Below are 16,515 nucleotides of genomic sequence, written 5' to 3'. Positions count from 1 at the left end.
CTGGAACAAATAACCCTAAAATTTGTATAGAACCAGAAAAGACCCCAAATAGCCAGAGGAATATTGAAAAAGAAAAGCAAAAGCTGGTGGCATCACAATTCCGGTCATTTTCTCCAATAAAGCAGTAACCATGGATGGAAGTAGGAAGTAGGGCTGCAGGTTTCTGCATCTCTCCTGTCCAAGGCAGGATTGGTCTTGGATCAGTGAGAGCCTCCTGCTAAGAGCCAAGAGAGTTTCCCCACTAGTTTTTCTCTCTCTAAAGTATGGCATTTGAGGGAGGACATGGCAATGGCTTTTCACCCACACTGATCCCTGCTTTGAATTTGATTAGTTGTGGAAACCAAAGGCCCTTACTTTACGTATCTGAAGATCTTCCTCTGGACGTGAAAGGATAGCTCTGTCTACCAACCCTGAGCATCTCTAGGGCCATGTGTGTGTGTTGTGAAGGAGCTTTGAGACTTGGCCAGATACAGCACCATCATGGATAGGAGGTCATCAGCTTATCCTAGGGGACAGCAGGGCTGAATAAGGCCTGAAGTGGGAAGTTTATTTGAGGGGCCAAATAAGGGCTTTCAAGGAACTAATAGGGGAATTAGAAAAAACAAAATGTAGCAAACCGTCTTTGATTGGGGCAAGGGACATTTCTCCTTACAGTAGAGTATCCCACTAATCGTTAAAAAAGGATAAAGATCCCATCTCAAAATTCCAGTGTGGGTTGGCTAAAGGAGGAAGGGAACACAAGAGTTTATATAGCTATCTCCCTGTTGTACTTTTAGGTTAGCAAGGTTGGATTTGTGGGGGTCTCAGAAGGTGTAAGTTTTCAGGGAAGGGAAATTTCTTCAAGGGTATGTGACAGTTGGAGGATCCCAGGCAGACAGCTTTGTCAGGCTCAAGAAAGTGAGGCAGTTTGTACCCAAATAGAAAATACCTAGCTGTGATCAACTTGAGGACAAGACTGGATCAGCAATAACGTGAATTGATAAATACCTACTTTACTCCCTGACTCCTATGAACTTGAATGTAAATATTAAAAAATAAAACAGGTGGGGAACTGAATGTCCACACCTAGTTCTCAGGGTGCTGGAAGGAGCTGTCTGTTTCCTGAACAAACAGTCCAATGCTTTAGCCAGACAATGGGCTTTCTCTCCAAAACACACAAGACTGCACTGAGAGAGAATATTGCGATTTAGGAATTAGGCCAGATGACTGGGAAGGGACAGATGGAAAAAGCCTAAATATTTATAACACTGAACACTGGAGAGAGAATAATTCCATAAATGAGGACCACAGGTAATCAAAAATTACTCTGGCTAATAATTTTAACTAATTCTTTACCTCAAAAAAATCTTACATAATTTGCTAGTAATATATTTGTATTTTATCTCCTTTTTGCCTCTTTTCCACCTCATTTTCTGTATATATATCCCTAGTGAGGATATTTGCTCAGTTAGAGAAAACTTTCTTCACTCAAAGGGATACCAGTAGTTAATTGTGTTTCCTATAAGAACCTCTGGACACGGGACGCCTGGGTAGCTCAGTCATTTAAGCATCTGCCTTCGGCTCAGGTCATGATCCCATGGTCCTGGGATTGAGCTCCGCATCAGGCTCCTTGGTCAGTGGGGAGCCTGCTTCACCCTCTGCCCCTCCCCCTGCTAGTTCTCTCTCTCTCTGACAAATAAATAAATAAAATCTTTACCAAAAAAAAAAGAACCTCTGGATGAAATTTTATTTCTGTTCATTGATTTATTTAACAAATATTTATTGAATACTTATGATATACCAGGCCCTGTTCCAGGCTGTGTTCCAGACCCTGTTCCAGACCCTGAGAATTCCTCAGTAAAACCAGGCAGACAGAAATCCCTACCTGCCTTCATGTAGTTTCTATTCTAGTGGGGGAAAAAAGATTATGCATATATTTAAATACAATGTTAGTTGGAAATAAGTTGTGGAGAAACAGAAAATAGGTAAGGAGGATGGGAAAGGCCAAGAGTATTGGGGGGAGTGTAATGGAGAAGGGATTCCAATTTTATTTTATTTTTTTAAAAGATTTTATTTATTTGTCAGAGAGAGAGTGAGCACAAGCAGAGGGAGCAGTAGAGGGAGAGGGAGAAGCAGGCTCCCTGCTGAGCAAGGAGCCTGATGTAGGACCTGATCCCAGGACCCTGGGATCATGACCTGAGCCGAAGGCAGATGCTTAACCAACTGAGCCATCCAAGCACCCAGGATTCCAATTTTAAACAGAGTAGTCAGAGAATACCCTACAGAAAGGTTGACATTTGAGCGAAGGCCTGATGAAAGTGAGGTAATTAGCTAAGCAGACATTCTGGGAAAGTGTGTTGCAGGCAAAGGAACAGCAAGTGTAGGTGAGCCTTTTGTGTTCAGGGGACAGTGAGGAGGCCACTGTGCCCAGAGCCAACTAAGGGAAGGAGAGGGGGGGTTGGAGAGTCCAATTATGGAGGGTTGTGTAGAGTTCATTATAAGAACTTTGGATTAACCTCTGAGTGAAGGCATTTGAAAGGTTGTTTTTTTTTTTTTTTTTTTTTAGGATTTTATTTATTTTTGCGAGAGAGAGAGGGAGAGGGAACATGAACATGAGCAGGGGGGAGGGGCAGAGGAAGAAGCAGACTCCCTGCTGAGCAGGGAGTCCCATGTGGGACTTCATCCCAGGACTCTGGGATCATGACCTGAGCCGAAGGCAGATGCTTAATCGACTGAGCCACCCAGGCACCCAGCATTTGAGAGTTTTGAGCAGAGGAGAGACCTGATCTGGCTTCCATTTCAGCAGAAACAGTCTGGCTGCTCTCTTGGGACTAGAATATGATGGGTTACTAGTCAGGAGACGAAGTAATCTGGTTGAGAGATGATGGCACCTTAGACTAGGGTGACTGGAGTGAGATGGTGAGAAGGGGCCAGTTTCCAGATGTATTTTGAAGGTAAAGCTAATAGAATTTTTTAATTGATTGGGGAAAAGAGCCAAAGATGACTCCAGTGTTTTTGCCTGAGCAACTGGAAGGATGAAATTTCAAGATATAGAAGCCTGTGAGTGGAGCCAGTTTGCATGGGAAAAGGAGGTATCTGGTTTTGGTCCTGGTAAGTTCAGATGTTTGTTACATTCCACATAGAGATGTTGAGCAGGTGATTGGAGGAATCGAGAGCCTAGGAAGAGGTGGGAAGTTCTAGTATAATTGTGGGAGTTATTAGCATGGAGACACCGGACTGCTTGAGAGCTCAAGGGAATGGGCTAAGGGTGAGCCTGGGCACTGAAAAGTGCCTTCCAAATGAGGAGGTTTGGAGAAAGCAATGGTCATTAAGGTAGGAGGACATGTCCTTGTATGTATGAAGCAGTTGGTTCCAGGTGGTGGGATTGATTAGCCTCGTCAAAGCAGTCTGGTAAGATGAGGCCTGAGGTGACCACATTGGAGTAAACAACATGGAGGTCACTGGGGACTTGGAAAAGCATTTTTGGTGCAATGATGGGGGCCAAAGCTTGACTGGAGTTTGTTTAGGGGAGAATTGCAGATTGGAGGCCCTAAGCTACGGGAGGAGGGAAGCAGAGAATGGGGCCAAAACATTTTTATTTTAAAGATGGGGAAAGTTATAGCATGTTGGTATACCTAATGTGAAGGATCCCATAGAGATGGTGTTGATAATCAGTATGTATAAAATATCCAGAATTCAGAAATTTTAAAGATCACTTGTCATTTGGATAATCAAGATCAGGCAACAGAAGTAGCAAAGGACTAAAGTGGGATTTCGTTCTTTAAAATTTCTTTCTTAAATCATGGATTTTAAGAATTGAAAGGACTTTTAGAATGTAAGACATTTGGTGACTTTCAGAATTTTTAGCTGGGGGATGCCTTTTTCCAGTGAAATCTCAGAGGAAAGCCTAATCTATGTGCAGATCCTAGTGGAACTGCCAGGATTCCTTTACTGACCCCATCCCCACCCCCATCTCCTGCAGTTGATCCTGGGGCCTCAAAGGGAACACCTCGGTTATTTAGAGTAAAGATTCAAAACTACTGGTTTAATCCAGATACCTCATTTACCAGCAAGGAATCTAGAGGTTAAGATTCTTGCCTGAGGAGAAACACAATATTTAAGAACTAGAAGAGAAGCCAGTTTTCTGAGTTTCAGGACAGTGGACTATTTATGTCTATCCTTGGTGCCTATGGCCATGTTCCTTGTCCCAAACTCTTGAATGAATGAATGAAGCAATGAATGGCTTAGAGAGAAAGAGCCTGAGGCCCAGAAGTTGTGATACCGAAGGATAAATGCCTCCCGTTTGCCCCTGTGGGTCTCCTTTTTGGGGCCCAGCTTTGTGCTGTAAAACACTGTGCATCCATTTATGTTGGTCCTGAGAGTTGGGTGTGGTCCTCATAGGCTGTATACCTCAAATGCATATGGAAACATCTGTTACTGGACAAACTTAAAAACTCTTGTTGAGTTTTGTGGTTTATGCTGCTTACTCAAGTGGAGCAAAGTAATAAGAAAACCATTATCCGAGGTTAGTCTTGGTCAGTATATATTAAATGCTCAATACTGTCCAGTTATCATTACACTCAAATACATTTATTTAAAACCTATAGATTGAGAGCCATTAACAGTCCTCAGCAAGGCATACAAGGTTCTTCATGACTGGATACCTGCTCCCTACCTCCCCTGCTTTATTTTTACATATAGTGACATCCTGTTAAAATGAAAGTTGAACACCCCAGGAACCACACCCCTACCCCATGCCTTTTCTGTACCTTAATCAGTGTGCTGGTTATATGAGCATTCTTTTTTTTTTTTTCTCTTTGTATAAACCCATAGACCTGGACGTCTCTCTCTCTCCCTCTCTCTCTCTCTTTCTCTCTCTCTCACACACACTCTTAAACACACTGTACTGAAATAATTTTTTTAAATGTCAGAGTGTATTGGTCCATGTGCTTAATATTCTTTAATGCCTCAGTTCTCATAGTAAAGCAGGTTTCTGTCCAGTGGCCCTCAAGCCTCCACAGGCCTGACTTGACCTCATGGCAGGCCTCTTTCACTTGCCACTCCCCTCAGGCAGTTACTCCCCTCAGGCAGTTACTCCCGCTCAGGCAGTTACTCCCCTCAGGCAGTTACTCCCACTCAGGCAGTTACTTGGGCAGACACCGCCTACTGGTATCCCTTCTCCTACTACCGCTCCACCCATGATAGGTGGTCAATAATGTACTTAATGAAATGAAATGTAACTGAAATAGTGTTTATCCTTATGAGGTTGGAGCTGTCTGTCTGTTTCTGTTGGATGATGCCATGGGGAATTAGGTACTTTATTAAAGTTAAAGTTAGGATTGTGATAGATTTAGAATTCTACAAACATTTGGTTTTCACCGAGATTTTCACAGAGATTTCCCCCCCTTAAAATAGGATTTATACTTTTCTTGGTTATAAAGTCATTCTTAAAATTGTCAAGGAACTTATAAATTACTTAGTGACCGCAGCACCCAGAGGTAGACACTGTTCGTATTTTGAACTTTCAAACTATTTTCCCATGTGCATTGCATATATTGATAAACACTTTGTTCCTCATAGTGTTTTAAGGTAGTTTTTACCCGCTTGGTTTTAGTACTATGCTAAGAAGTTAGTAAGAACACCTCCTCACATTTTATATACAAAAAACCCCCACAGAAACAAATTCATTCATTGATTGGTTTTAAACACAAAAAGAAATAGTGCTGTTTGCCAATTCAAGTCCTAAAGACTTTTACTGACTTTTAAAATGCCTTATGGTGTTTTGATGAAAGTTGGGCAATGTTTAAAGCTGCTCGAAAAGGTAATTGTAGAACTAGAAGTCTAAAGCCTGAAAATACCTTGGACTTTTAAGAGCACATTTTTCACTTATGGTTCTCAGATAATTTCAGACACATTAAAATCATCTTTTCAGCACCATAGTGGGAGTGATAAGCCATATCATAAAATGGATTGAGTTTAAAAAAAAATTTTATTACTATCTTTGATAGGAGGCTCTTCCATGTTAATCTTATTATATGGGCAAATATCCTTTTTATCATGTCATATTCATCTTTTTGAAGGACAACTGTAGTTTCAGTTAGCACCACTTAAGATATGACTTTTATTAAATGCTTGTGGGTAACTTAATTCATTACACAGAATATAAACCTTCTAATTAAATTCCCCTTTGTTCCAAATTTATAACCAGGAGAGTCAGCTTTGTCTTTGAGGGAGGGGAGAGCATCATTAGTGATACAGTGTCTTTACATTTGACTTTCGGCATGCTGTGTAGATCACCGTGTGATATTAAGCGAGGCACACGCAACTTCTGCAGATCTCTTCCCTCAGACTTCCAAAGAGATCAGTGTTGCTAATATGTTAGATTCTAAACAGGTTACTCAAAATGTATTCTTCGCATTAAAAAAATTTTGTAGGAGAATATGCATATCATCATTCCTGTGCCATTCACACACTGTCAAAAGCTGACATTTGAGAATAGCCCTAAGAATTAGCTTTTAATTTCTGAAGATTCTAAAAGCCTTATCTTCATAATTTGCTAAATCGCTACTTTCTGGTGCTGTCATTCTGGCTCACTTTATAAAAACTACTCCAGTGTTCTAACTTCACTGAAAGCTGATAAAGGAAATAACTATATGGGGAGCCCTTTTCCCTTTTTTGACAAAATTGGTTATCTAAGATAGCTTTCATACTGTTGTATAGCACCCCTTGATAAAACGGTGACAGACCCTTTTAAGTCTGAGAAGCAGGAAAAGTCTGTTTCTGATTAATTGAAATGCCTACCAGTCTTGGCTAGCAAGGGCTTGCCACCATGTCTCTGGTTTCCTTGTCTCTGGGGCAGCTTGTTTCCTTGGAGTTCAGTTTAATGACCAGTTACTAGAGCTCTCTTAAGTCACAAAGTTTTTCTCATTTCCCTTGCATTTTTTGGTTCATGTTTTTTGTCTTCTACTCATTGTTTTTCATTTTTATTGAATTTTACTTTTATGGTAGGTCATCCTGTACCTTGCTGGGGAGTAGGTGATGTGTGTATAAGTCAATAAAAATATTGATGTCATCTCTATGCTTGGAGATGTAAAATTATGTTGGTTGTGGTTAAAATTATTTATACTAATTTTAGAAAGCTATTAATTCTTCACCTATAGGTTGCTAACAACTAAGTTTAATCTCTGTTATTCACAATGTAGGTACATTGAGAAGGCCCCCATTACTGAGAGCAAATTCTAGATTTTAATGTCAGAAATGTTGGAGCCAGAATCACTCTCAGTTTTCAGGTTTGTGAATGATAGAAGTGTGAACTGAATGAGTCGATGTTGCTATATGAATTTTAACAGAAATAGATATCATAGACTACTTTGCCAATTCACAAAAAAGGCTGATTTTACAGCTGTGATGTAATACTGTATATAGGTCCTTATTTTGTGACTGAGATTATATCTGTGAAAACTAAGGCTTTAAAAAAGAGTATAGGAAAAAATGAAAACAACTTTTTCTTGTCCTTTCCCCCCCAGTTTTGAGATATAATGACCTATAAGTTTAAGTGAACATGTTGATTTGATATACTTATGTATTGCAAAATGATGACTGCTATCATATTAGCTACCACCTGGGTCAGATCACCTAATTACTTCCTTTTTTTGTGGTGAGAACATTTAAGACCTACTCTCTTAGCAACTTTCAAGTACTTTTTGTTGTCTTTTAACTAATAGAATGTTGACTCTACCAGGTGGATTAACTTTCATCTCTGAGATGCAAGTTTGTTCTCCTGGAGTTCAAGATTGAGCATTTATCTTTGAATCCTGTCCAAGTTTAGGTGTAAAATATAAAATTGTTAAGCTACCGGTCCTTAAAAAATTTATTTTGAAAGTAGACTATATTGGCCAATGTGTGGCTCAAACTCATGACCCCGAGATCAAGAGTTGTATGCTGTACCAGCTGCGCCAGCCAGGTGCCCCCCAGGTTTTTTTAAAAATAGGTTGTTTTTTTGTTTTTTGTATGTACATTTGGGATTCACAGAATCATTCTTTTCCTTCTTCCTCTCTCACATGGTATACTCCAGTTGGTTAATATTAGTTTGTACATAACTAGAATGATATTTAAGGCAAAAAAGTTTTCCCCTCAATTTGATAGAAATATTGGGCTTGATGTTCCATTACAGGGAATTCATTTTTTGACTTTGGGTAAGTCAGGAATTCTCTCTGGACTATTTCCTCATCTGTGACATGAGAGGTTTGACCACTGTGTCTCTAGGGCCCTCTTAGCATTAGTATTCAAAGTCATAAAATCATCAGAAAGCTTTATGTAGGAATGTAGAAGAACTAAAGAAGACCCTAAATTTGGAGGAAATTCTGTATTGCTAAGAGTATATAAAGTGATTCTAAAATCTGTTGGCTGATTCTGGAAATTTTTTCGTAAGAAATGGAGAGTTATGGCAGAAAGGAATGCTATTTTCTTCATTTATTTTTTATTTTTTATTTTTTTTAAAGATTTTATTTATTCATTTGACAGAGAGAGAGAGAGAGAGAGAGGGAGAGACAGTGAGAGAGGGAACACAAGCAGGGGGAGTGGGAGAGGAAGAAGCAGGCTTCCCGCCGAGCAGGGAGCCCAATGAGGGGCTCGATCCCAGGACCCTGGAATCATGACCTGAGCTGCAGGCAGATGCTTAACGACTGAGCCACCCAGGCGCCCCAACCATTTTCTTCATTTAAAAAGTCCCAACTTTAAGGAAGAGGAATTATTTAAGTATTACAGATTTTTAGATTATGTCTATAGCTCCTGAAGGAAAAATTAAGTTCCCAAGTTGTTCCTTCTGTAGTCCATTCCAGTATTACACATCTGAAGTCACCATGAATTTGTAGCCAAATTATTTCCAATGTCTAAACAATCTTTGATATTTTAACTTCAGGTTTGGTAGAAATACTCAACAAGTTCCACAAAGAGTGGATGAAATATAGTAAGAAAACATTTTTTTATTCTTCTATCTTCTTTCTCTCACTTTTTGAGTTTTATTTCACTGAAGATGTTTTCTGCCTTTAGTGGGTCAAAATGTAGTTTGGGGGTCACACCTGTGGTCCCAAAGCTTCTGAAATACCCTGTTGGTAGTACAGAGTTGTTAACAGCTGGGTCTTAATGTCCAGGAATCATCAAAATATCTGCCTATTTTAAGAAAAGTTTTTAGTAAGTTAGCAAATACCAACTAAACATTCCAATAAAATACTTTTAGCTAAAAAGGGCTTAATATAAGTAAGGTATCTGATTCTCACTAGGCAGTGGTTCTCCATCCTCGCTGCCCATCAGAGTCATTCTAAGAATCTCTAGTACAACCACTGCCCAGGTTGCACCTTGGACCATTGGGAGCAGTTGCTAGGCTGGGGCTCAGGCATCAGAAATGTTGAAAGATGCCCAGGTGATTCCAGTACACAGCTAAGGTTAGAGCCTCTCACCTAGGGTTCTTAGTTTGTTTCAAATATCACAATAACTTGGTTATTAGAGGACTACTCACTAATGTCTGAACATACTGGGCTTTTGGATAGCAAAGTATGGTGGAGATGGCCTTGTAAGTCAGGATCCAGTTGAAAGCTTGCCTCTCACTTGATGGAATGAGCACTGGGTGTTATATGCAACTGATGAATCACTAAATTCTATCTCTGAAACTAATAATACACTATATGTTCATTAAGTTGAATTTAAATTAAAAAAAAAGAAAGCCTGCCTCTGTCTGGTACCAGTTATGTTACTTTAGACAGATGTTTTACTCCGCAGTTTCATTCCAGCTTTAGCATTAATATTTAACACTTAATAGCATTATAGCAATTTTATAGTATTTTCTATATCACATCCAGAAGTCAATGGATTCAAAACTTCAATCTAGTTGTTTTGATTCAAGTGGCCACGTATTGGAAAGACCTTTAGTTTGATATTTAGCTAATGACTTACCATTGAGAAGATTTAGATTTTTTGAATTTGAAATTCTATGGGTTGATACTGATGTTTGCAATTATCTAAGAAATAGGAGTTTTCTAAGCAAATCAGTAGCAAAAGCCGTGTTAATGCATCCTGAGTAATGTTAAGCCTACTTAAAAAAAATAAACTGTTTTGAGAACCTTGTTACATATGTGGGCATCCTCATTACAAATGAACCTTACACATTCATGAAAGCAGACTTGGAAAATGAGAGGCAGCTCTGGAGAGAGCCTGAGGCCAGAGCTGGTAGATTTGGACACACATCTGGATTTTGCCATTTATTAGGAGTTTAATTATGGGCAAGTCACTTAATCTCTGAGTCTTAATTTCCTCATCTATGAAATGGGAGTAATACCTACCCTAATTATTTCACAGAGTTCTTATGAAGCTTAGATTAGATCATTCATTTATTCAACAAATATGTGATTCACTGAGTGCCAAACTTGCTAGGCAGCACTCTAGATGTGAAGGATATAAAGAAGGAAAATATGTCCTTGGAAAGAGAAAATATATTGGTCACTTCTCACATTATTAAAAAAAAAATTCATGTTGTAAGCCCTTTGAAGAAGGATGCTCTTTCATCTCTGTGTTTCCATGTCTTAATACCCGGCACATAACTGAGAAGGGGCTAAAATATTGATTATATAAATGAATGAATCACATAATTCATTTCCTTGAAAACATTTTGTTCTCTGGACTGGGTCTCCCTTGAACAAGTTGAAATGAGTCAAGTGTGGGGGTAGTTTCGTGTTCTTGCTGGTTTAAAGTTCCACACAAACTGGAATGTCGTAGTCTAACCTGAGATCCTTACGAATCACAGCAATGGCTAATCTTTTAGTTGGAGTTTAATTCAATTTAGGTTAGTACTCCCTTTATTCCAATTATCATTTCAGCAGCATCAGCCTATTTTTGGCTAATGTCCTTTTCATGTTTGGTATTAATCTGAAATCCAATATTTCTTTTGGAAAGAAAGATAAATTCTTTTCTTGACATCCCTTTTTTCCATTAAGTTAAAAAAAAAGTCACTTCATAAATGTGATTTCAAACAGCTGGATTTTAATATTTCTACCTTATGGGAAGAGCATTTGGCATCAGCAGTGTTCCTACCACATGGCCTGGATCACATTTAGCACACAAACTTTTTAACCTGGACACTGTGGCCTGTGATGGACTTGTAGATGTGCATTTGGGCTATGTTCACATGCTATTCTAAACTAGGTCAGGGGGTGGGCTGGTATCTTCTAGACTCTTTTAGGAAAATGTGAACAAATGGAGAACTGTAATATCCCTTTCATACTGGGTCACAGAAATGCTCTGAGGGTTTAAGTTCTTTGTCTCTTTGCAACAGGTAAAAGGATTATTCTCTTTGCAACCCCATTTGTTGTTAGGATAGCTGGAGGGGGCCTTGGTGTGCTGATGCCCAATCTTTTATTTGAATAATGGAATTTTAGAGTTGAAAGGACCTTGGATTTGATCCGGGCCTGCCACCCATATTCTAGACAGACAAAATAGAGGAGAAATGAGGAGGCTGTGATAGGCAGCATCAGCAGGGGTCTGGAATGCTTTTCTTGAGATTTGGTTTTCTACCCACGGATTTGTACATCCCCTGTGAGTTCTGCCAGCTTTTGTGGGTGCACCTAGGGGAAAGCTCACAGTCACAATGCAGAGTGACATTCCATGTAAGATAGACATAGATGTTTATGTGCCCATGTGTATATAATTGTGTAATTTCCTTTACCCTTAAATGCTTACGTTGATAGTAATGTTCAAGTTTGCAAATTTATTTCAGTGTCTTACAAAAGTAAATTCCATTTTCATATATTGATTTGCAGAGATTTCAGGGATTCTATGTTCAGTGTCCCTACAGAGATTTGGGCTGGGCTTCATCATATTCTTTAAGTTACTCACATGGCCCTTGGCATGGATGCTTCTCAGGTAGCAGAGAGCACATATTATTTTCCTATGTTTTACATTATAAAGTCAGTGCTACCCCTGCCTGCTATTAAAATTGGTTTTTCTTAGGCATGAGATGAATGAATACCAGAGAGGTTAAATATTTTGCCCAGAGCTTCACAACATCCAGTGACAAATTGGAAATAAAATATATGAGCCTCCTTTTGTTAAGCTTGAGCTCTCAAGTTCTGCTGGACTCCCAGCTGCTGCTTCTAAGGCTCCCCACATTCTTGGAGGCTTGGAAAACTGCCACAGATGTTTTCACGCAAAATAAGAACCCCATATCTATGACTTTTGCTGGGCAGTTCATGGAAAGAGAGCACCTGTGTTACTCATTTTTGGGTTAGAGACATGGGGTGAGTAATGTACAGCAGGCCCCAGAGTTCCCCTGGGGGGGGACACTGTCTTGTGTATTTCATAGAATGAAGGTCCTTACCAAGATAGCCCTCTCTGAGTTCAGTTTTTTGGTATCTACAGATAGACTGATTTCCCAAACTATCAGTGGCACACAAATGGGGAAGGAAAAAAAAAATTGAAGAGCATCAAGCTTGCATTGACTACTTTATGCTCTATATTATACTTTTTCAGAGTGCAAATTCACCTGCACCAGCGGTAAATGCTTGTATCTTGGTTCACTGGTCTGTAACCAACAGAACGACTGTGGGGACAATAGTGATGAAGAAAATTGTCTCCTGGTGACTGAACATCCACCTCCTGGAATCTTCAACTGTAAGTCCCTCCTACTTACCTTGGTATCATTAAGTTGGATTTTGTTTTTGAAATGGTTAGGAAGTGGGGTCATAGGGAAATGGAAAGGATGTTGATTTTTGGTTGAGAAAAGAGATTTTGTACTTTCACAAAGGGAATGTTTGTTTTTTTTCTTTTAGTATAGAAAGATGGTGTGTCTAAAAGTGGAAAATTCATTCTACTTTCAGAGATGGCCAGTGGTGCTGTGTGTTGGAATAGGCTTTGGCTACTTATCTTAGAAACACTAAGTGGATTATAAGAAATAATGTATTGGTTTAGTATTCATGTCAGTTTTGTAGAAAGTTTTTATGGTAATTTAAAATAATTTAAAAATAGTTTTAGATAAGCAAAGAAAGATATGTGGAGAACTCATAATTGATCATGTAATTAAAATAAGAAAATAGAAAAATTTATATGGGACTTGAAAAAAGGTTCTGATTATGTGTTTTTCTGTTTCGTACTACTTGGAAAACAAGTTAAGTAAGGTGTTTACATGTGTGAATCCCAAGGCTGAGGATTTGAGCATTTCTTGAACTTGAAAAGGTGAAATCAGAGTTTGAAGTTCATCGATGTTTTGATCTCATGGTTTTTATGAAGAGGAAGGAGTAAGAAGTCAGCTTTGAAACACTGCTGAACTTCTCTTAGGAAACTTGTTTTCTTGAGCTTAGTGAAGTGGGTTAGGATGAGAATGTCTGCAATAACACGTCCAGGAGGAATGTTTGCTCCTCTTCATGGGGTCCTACTGAAATCATTTGATGGAATTCAGCTTCTTTCCCCAGTTTTGCTGACATTATTTTGAAAAGTTATATTTGTTTTTTATTTAAAGATTTAAAATTTTTGTTATGGCTATCAGACTGCATAAATACTCATACTATAATGCGAAATGGGAGGAGATTTTTTTAAAAGAAATGGTTTTCTCTATTCTTGCTTTATTTTTATATTGAAGGCAAACTCAGAAAATGACCGTGCCTAGTGAGTTTTAAGCCTGTTATTTGCTTGCTAAATTCAAGAGTCTAATGGTGCAATAGTTCTTGTCAAGTTTTTCTGTTGTCAGTTTGCATTTTCTTATATTGCGTGTCCTTAAAGTCCCCTCTCTATACTTTGAGAAGAAAATTTAAGGTTAGGAGTGTACTTTCTTGGTGTTTGGTCCTTGTGTTTTCTGTGGTGATGTTTTCAAAGCTACATCTTGGTTGGGGAGAGCAGAGTTCCCTTGACTTCCCAGAATCAATAATTGAGTAGCCTTAAGGTCATCAATACTGTAATTTGCATAATGCTGTTTGCCTGGACACAGGGAAGGGATTCCCCACGGTGAATTGTCCTACTCTGCGTCTGCCTGTTGGGTTGGGATCCTGGCCACAGCACTCACCTAATAATGGGGCAGCTCTATGACCTCATCTGCAAAATGGAGCATGAGAATGGGTATTGTAAGGATTAAGTGGGATGGTCATAAAGCACTTAGAATCTTGCTAGTACTAAGCACTTGATGTAGGCCAACTAGACTCAGGCCAGTGGGTCTTAGAAGGAAAAGAACAATGTAAAGGCAATATTTTGTCTCTCTAGACTTGAGTAACAGCAAACCTATTATGTGATAAACTGCAGAGAATATTACAATTGTGTGGTACTTTCACTGGATTGGAGAGTTCTGTGTGAAAAGCAGGCAGACCAAACCTTTGGCCCTCTAACCTGCGGCACTTCGCAGACTGTTTCTCTGTATCTTGAAGGTGCTTCTCCTTCACTTTAGGATAGTTCAACTGCAGTCCTCTTATTGTCTTGAAACCTCTTCCCTTCCATTCCCTTCCCTTCCTCCCACCTTTCTCCCTTTCTCATGAGTAGTGCTTTCTGGTTTTTAAAGCCTATTTCCAGATATCTTTTTCATTCATTTTTAACAATATGAATGCTTTAATTTTGCTTAAAGCTAGGTGAAGGAGTTACATCTATAAATGTTTCAACATTGCCCAGGCAACTACAAAAGTTTATCCTAAGAGGAGCCTTAAGATCCTGTTGGCAAACTGTCGGTTCCTGCTGTTCAGAAGTTAACTAAAACTTGTTGTGTCCTTATAGCTAAAATGGGAGATTAAGACAAAAGCCAGGAGCCATAAGAACAAAGGTTAGGACCATGGCTGTTGCTTCAAGTAGACTTGGGTTCAAGTTCCAGCTTAAGGAAGTGACTAAACCCCTTTAAGACTTAGTTTTCCTATTTGTGAAATGGGAATAGTTCTCTGCCATATAAGGTTGCTATGAGAATTTAAGTGAAATAATATACATGAAAAGTATAGTCTACATAATTGCATCATGACTATCATCATCCCTACTCATTGTGTGGCCATTTCTTGGGGAGGTGGACCCCCATGGCTTGTATCCTCTGTCTCCAATGCCAGGGTCACTCTTCATATGTAACAGGATCTTTCAGGTGTCCAAAGGTGAGTTCTCTTTACAGATTCTAGATGTTTCCTATCTACTTGTTCCCTGCTCAGCTGAAGGCAGCTTGCTCTGATCTGGCCAGCAGCCCCCTCTGCACTCCTTTCCCCCAGTTCTTCACAGGCACCAGAGGGAAGCAGGGTTCCCTTGTCACATTGGGACACTTGCTCTGAGTTTGTTGTCACTGGTGTGTTCTTTGTTGTCAGGAGTCTTTGGGAAAGGTTGTAGCTTCCCTGCTCTTTGTTGATGACAGAAGATGATCTAATATTGAATGAATATATTTTCTTCCCCTTACCCTACTGGGCAAGAATATAGAATTAACAGAGGATATGTTACTTCCTGTTAATAGCTGCATAATGAGGCTTAGAGGCTCTCCATTTGAAATTGGGATTTATTTATTTATTTATTTATTTATTTATTTATTTATTTATTTATTTATTTTTATGTTAATCACCATATATTACATCATTAGTTTTTGATGTAGTGTTCCATGATTCATTGTTTGCGTATAACACTCAGTGCTCCATGCAGAACGTGCCCTCTCTAATACCCATCACCAGGCTAACCCATCCTCCCACCCCCCTCCCCTCTAGAACCCTCAGTTTGTTTTTCAGAGTCCATCGTCTCTCATGGTTCGTCTCCCCCTCCGATTTTGGGGCGGGGTGAAATTGGGTTTTAATAGACCTACCAATGCATCTCCTCCAGCCGATGGACAGTATGCCCTTCACAGAGTACTAACTCTGATGATGAGGCGCTCCTTCCTCTCTGCCTTGAGAACTTCAAGTTCTACAGGGATTCTTGTCTATAAAATGTCACACTCCAGAAAAACACATAGTGCTTCCTCCTTGTTCCCGTATAAGAACAGGATTCATTTATTTGATCTGCTTTGTTCCCACCTGTAGGGAACATTCAGTGTTCTGCTATTTGATTGTGCTTATGGTAAAGCAAACTGGAATCTTCCGGATTTCCAGATGAGCTAGAATCAGTTTTCTGCCTATGTTATTGGCTGTGAGCATGCACCATGGCTCAGATGTTTTGATTATCTCTGTCTCTCATTTGATATTTACTAAAATTTAGCATGAATTAAAGTTAGAAAGAAAATGTTACTGTCATTTGTGAAGTCAGGAATGCTAATAATAATGGAGGCACTTACAGTAGTTATAAGTAGCTTTTCCCTTCAAAAAATGTTTTTGGAACCTAAACTGAGTGGTTTTACCTGCTTATCTACTTCTACTAACTATGGTTAGGCCATCCATTGACTGAGGCTGGTTTATTTTCCTGTGAGCCTCAAAGGGTTTGCATAGATGTGGAAGACTAGGCTGGTGTTGGTTGTCTCACATGGAAAGAATTTTGCTAGATGCACTTTTTTTACAGAAGAGGAAAAATGCTATCAGCCTAAATTGCCAGTGTTTCTCATGTCTTTACTCTTGGCTGCTCCAT

General features: G+C 39.3%; 1 protein-coding gene across 22 annotated transcripts in view; it reads left to right on the top strand.

Moving 5' to 3' along the window:
* Positions 1-16,515, top strand: part of LDLRAD4 (low density lipoprotein receptor class A domain containing 4) — a 434,307-nt gene that overhangs the window by 216,693 nt on the left and 201,099 nt on the right. For 21 of the 22 annotated variants that reach the window (XM_064577962.1, XM_064577961.1, XM_064577954.1 and 18 more), the window contains one exon: positions 12,499-12,639. The exons of the other annotated variant lie outside the window; for it this stretch is intronic. Coding sequence is in view for 10 of the 21 variants with exons in the window: in XM_064577942.1 (XP_064434012.1) it covers positions 12,499-12,639 (141 nt within the window). In the remaining 11 variants the exon portion in view is untranslated. The remainder of the gene's footprint in view (positions 1-12,498; positions 12,640-16,515) is intronic. 22 annotated transcript variants of the gene reach the window in all.

Source organism: Mirounga angustirostris, unplaced genomic scaffold, assembly GCF_029215605.1.
Source record: "Mirounga angustirostris isolate CCGP_5_RB_7025 unplaced genomic scaffold, mMirAng1.0.hap1 SCAF_14, whole genome shotgun sequence".
Classification (NCBI taxonomy): Eukaryota; Metazoa; Chordata; class Mammalia; order Carnivora; family Phocidae; genus Mirounga; species Mirounga angustirostris.
Note: the sequence above shows the minus strand (reverse complement) of the source record. Positions and strands in the feature narration are given on the sequence as shown.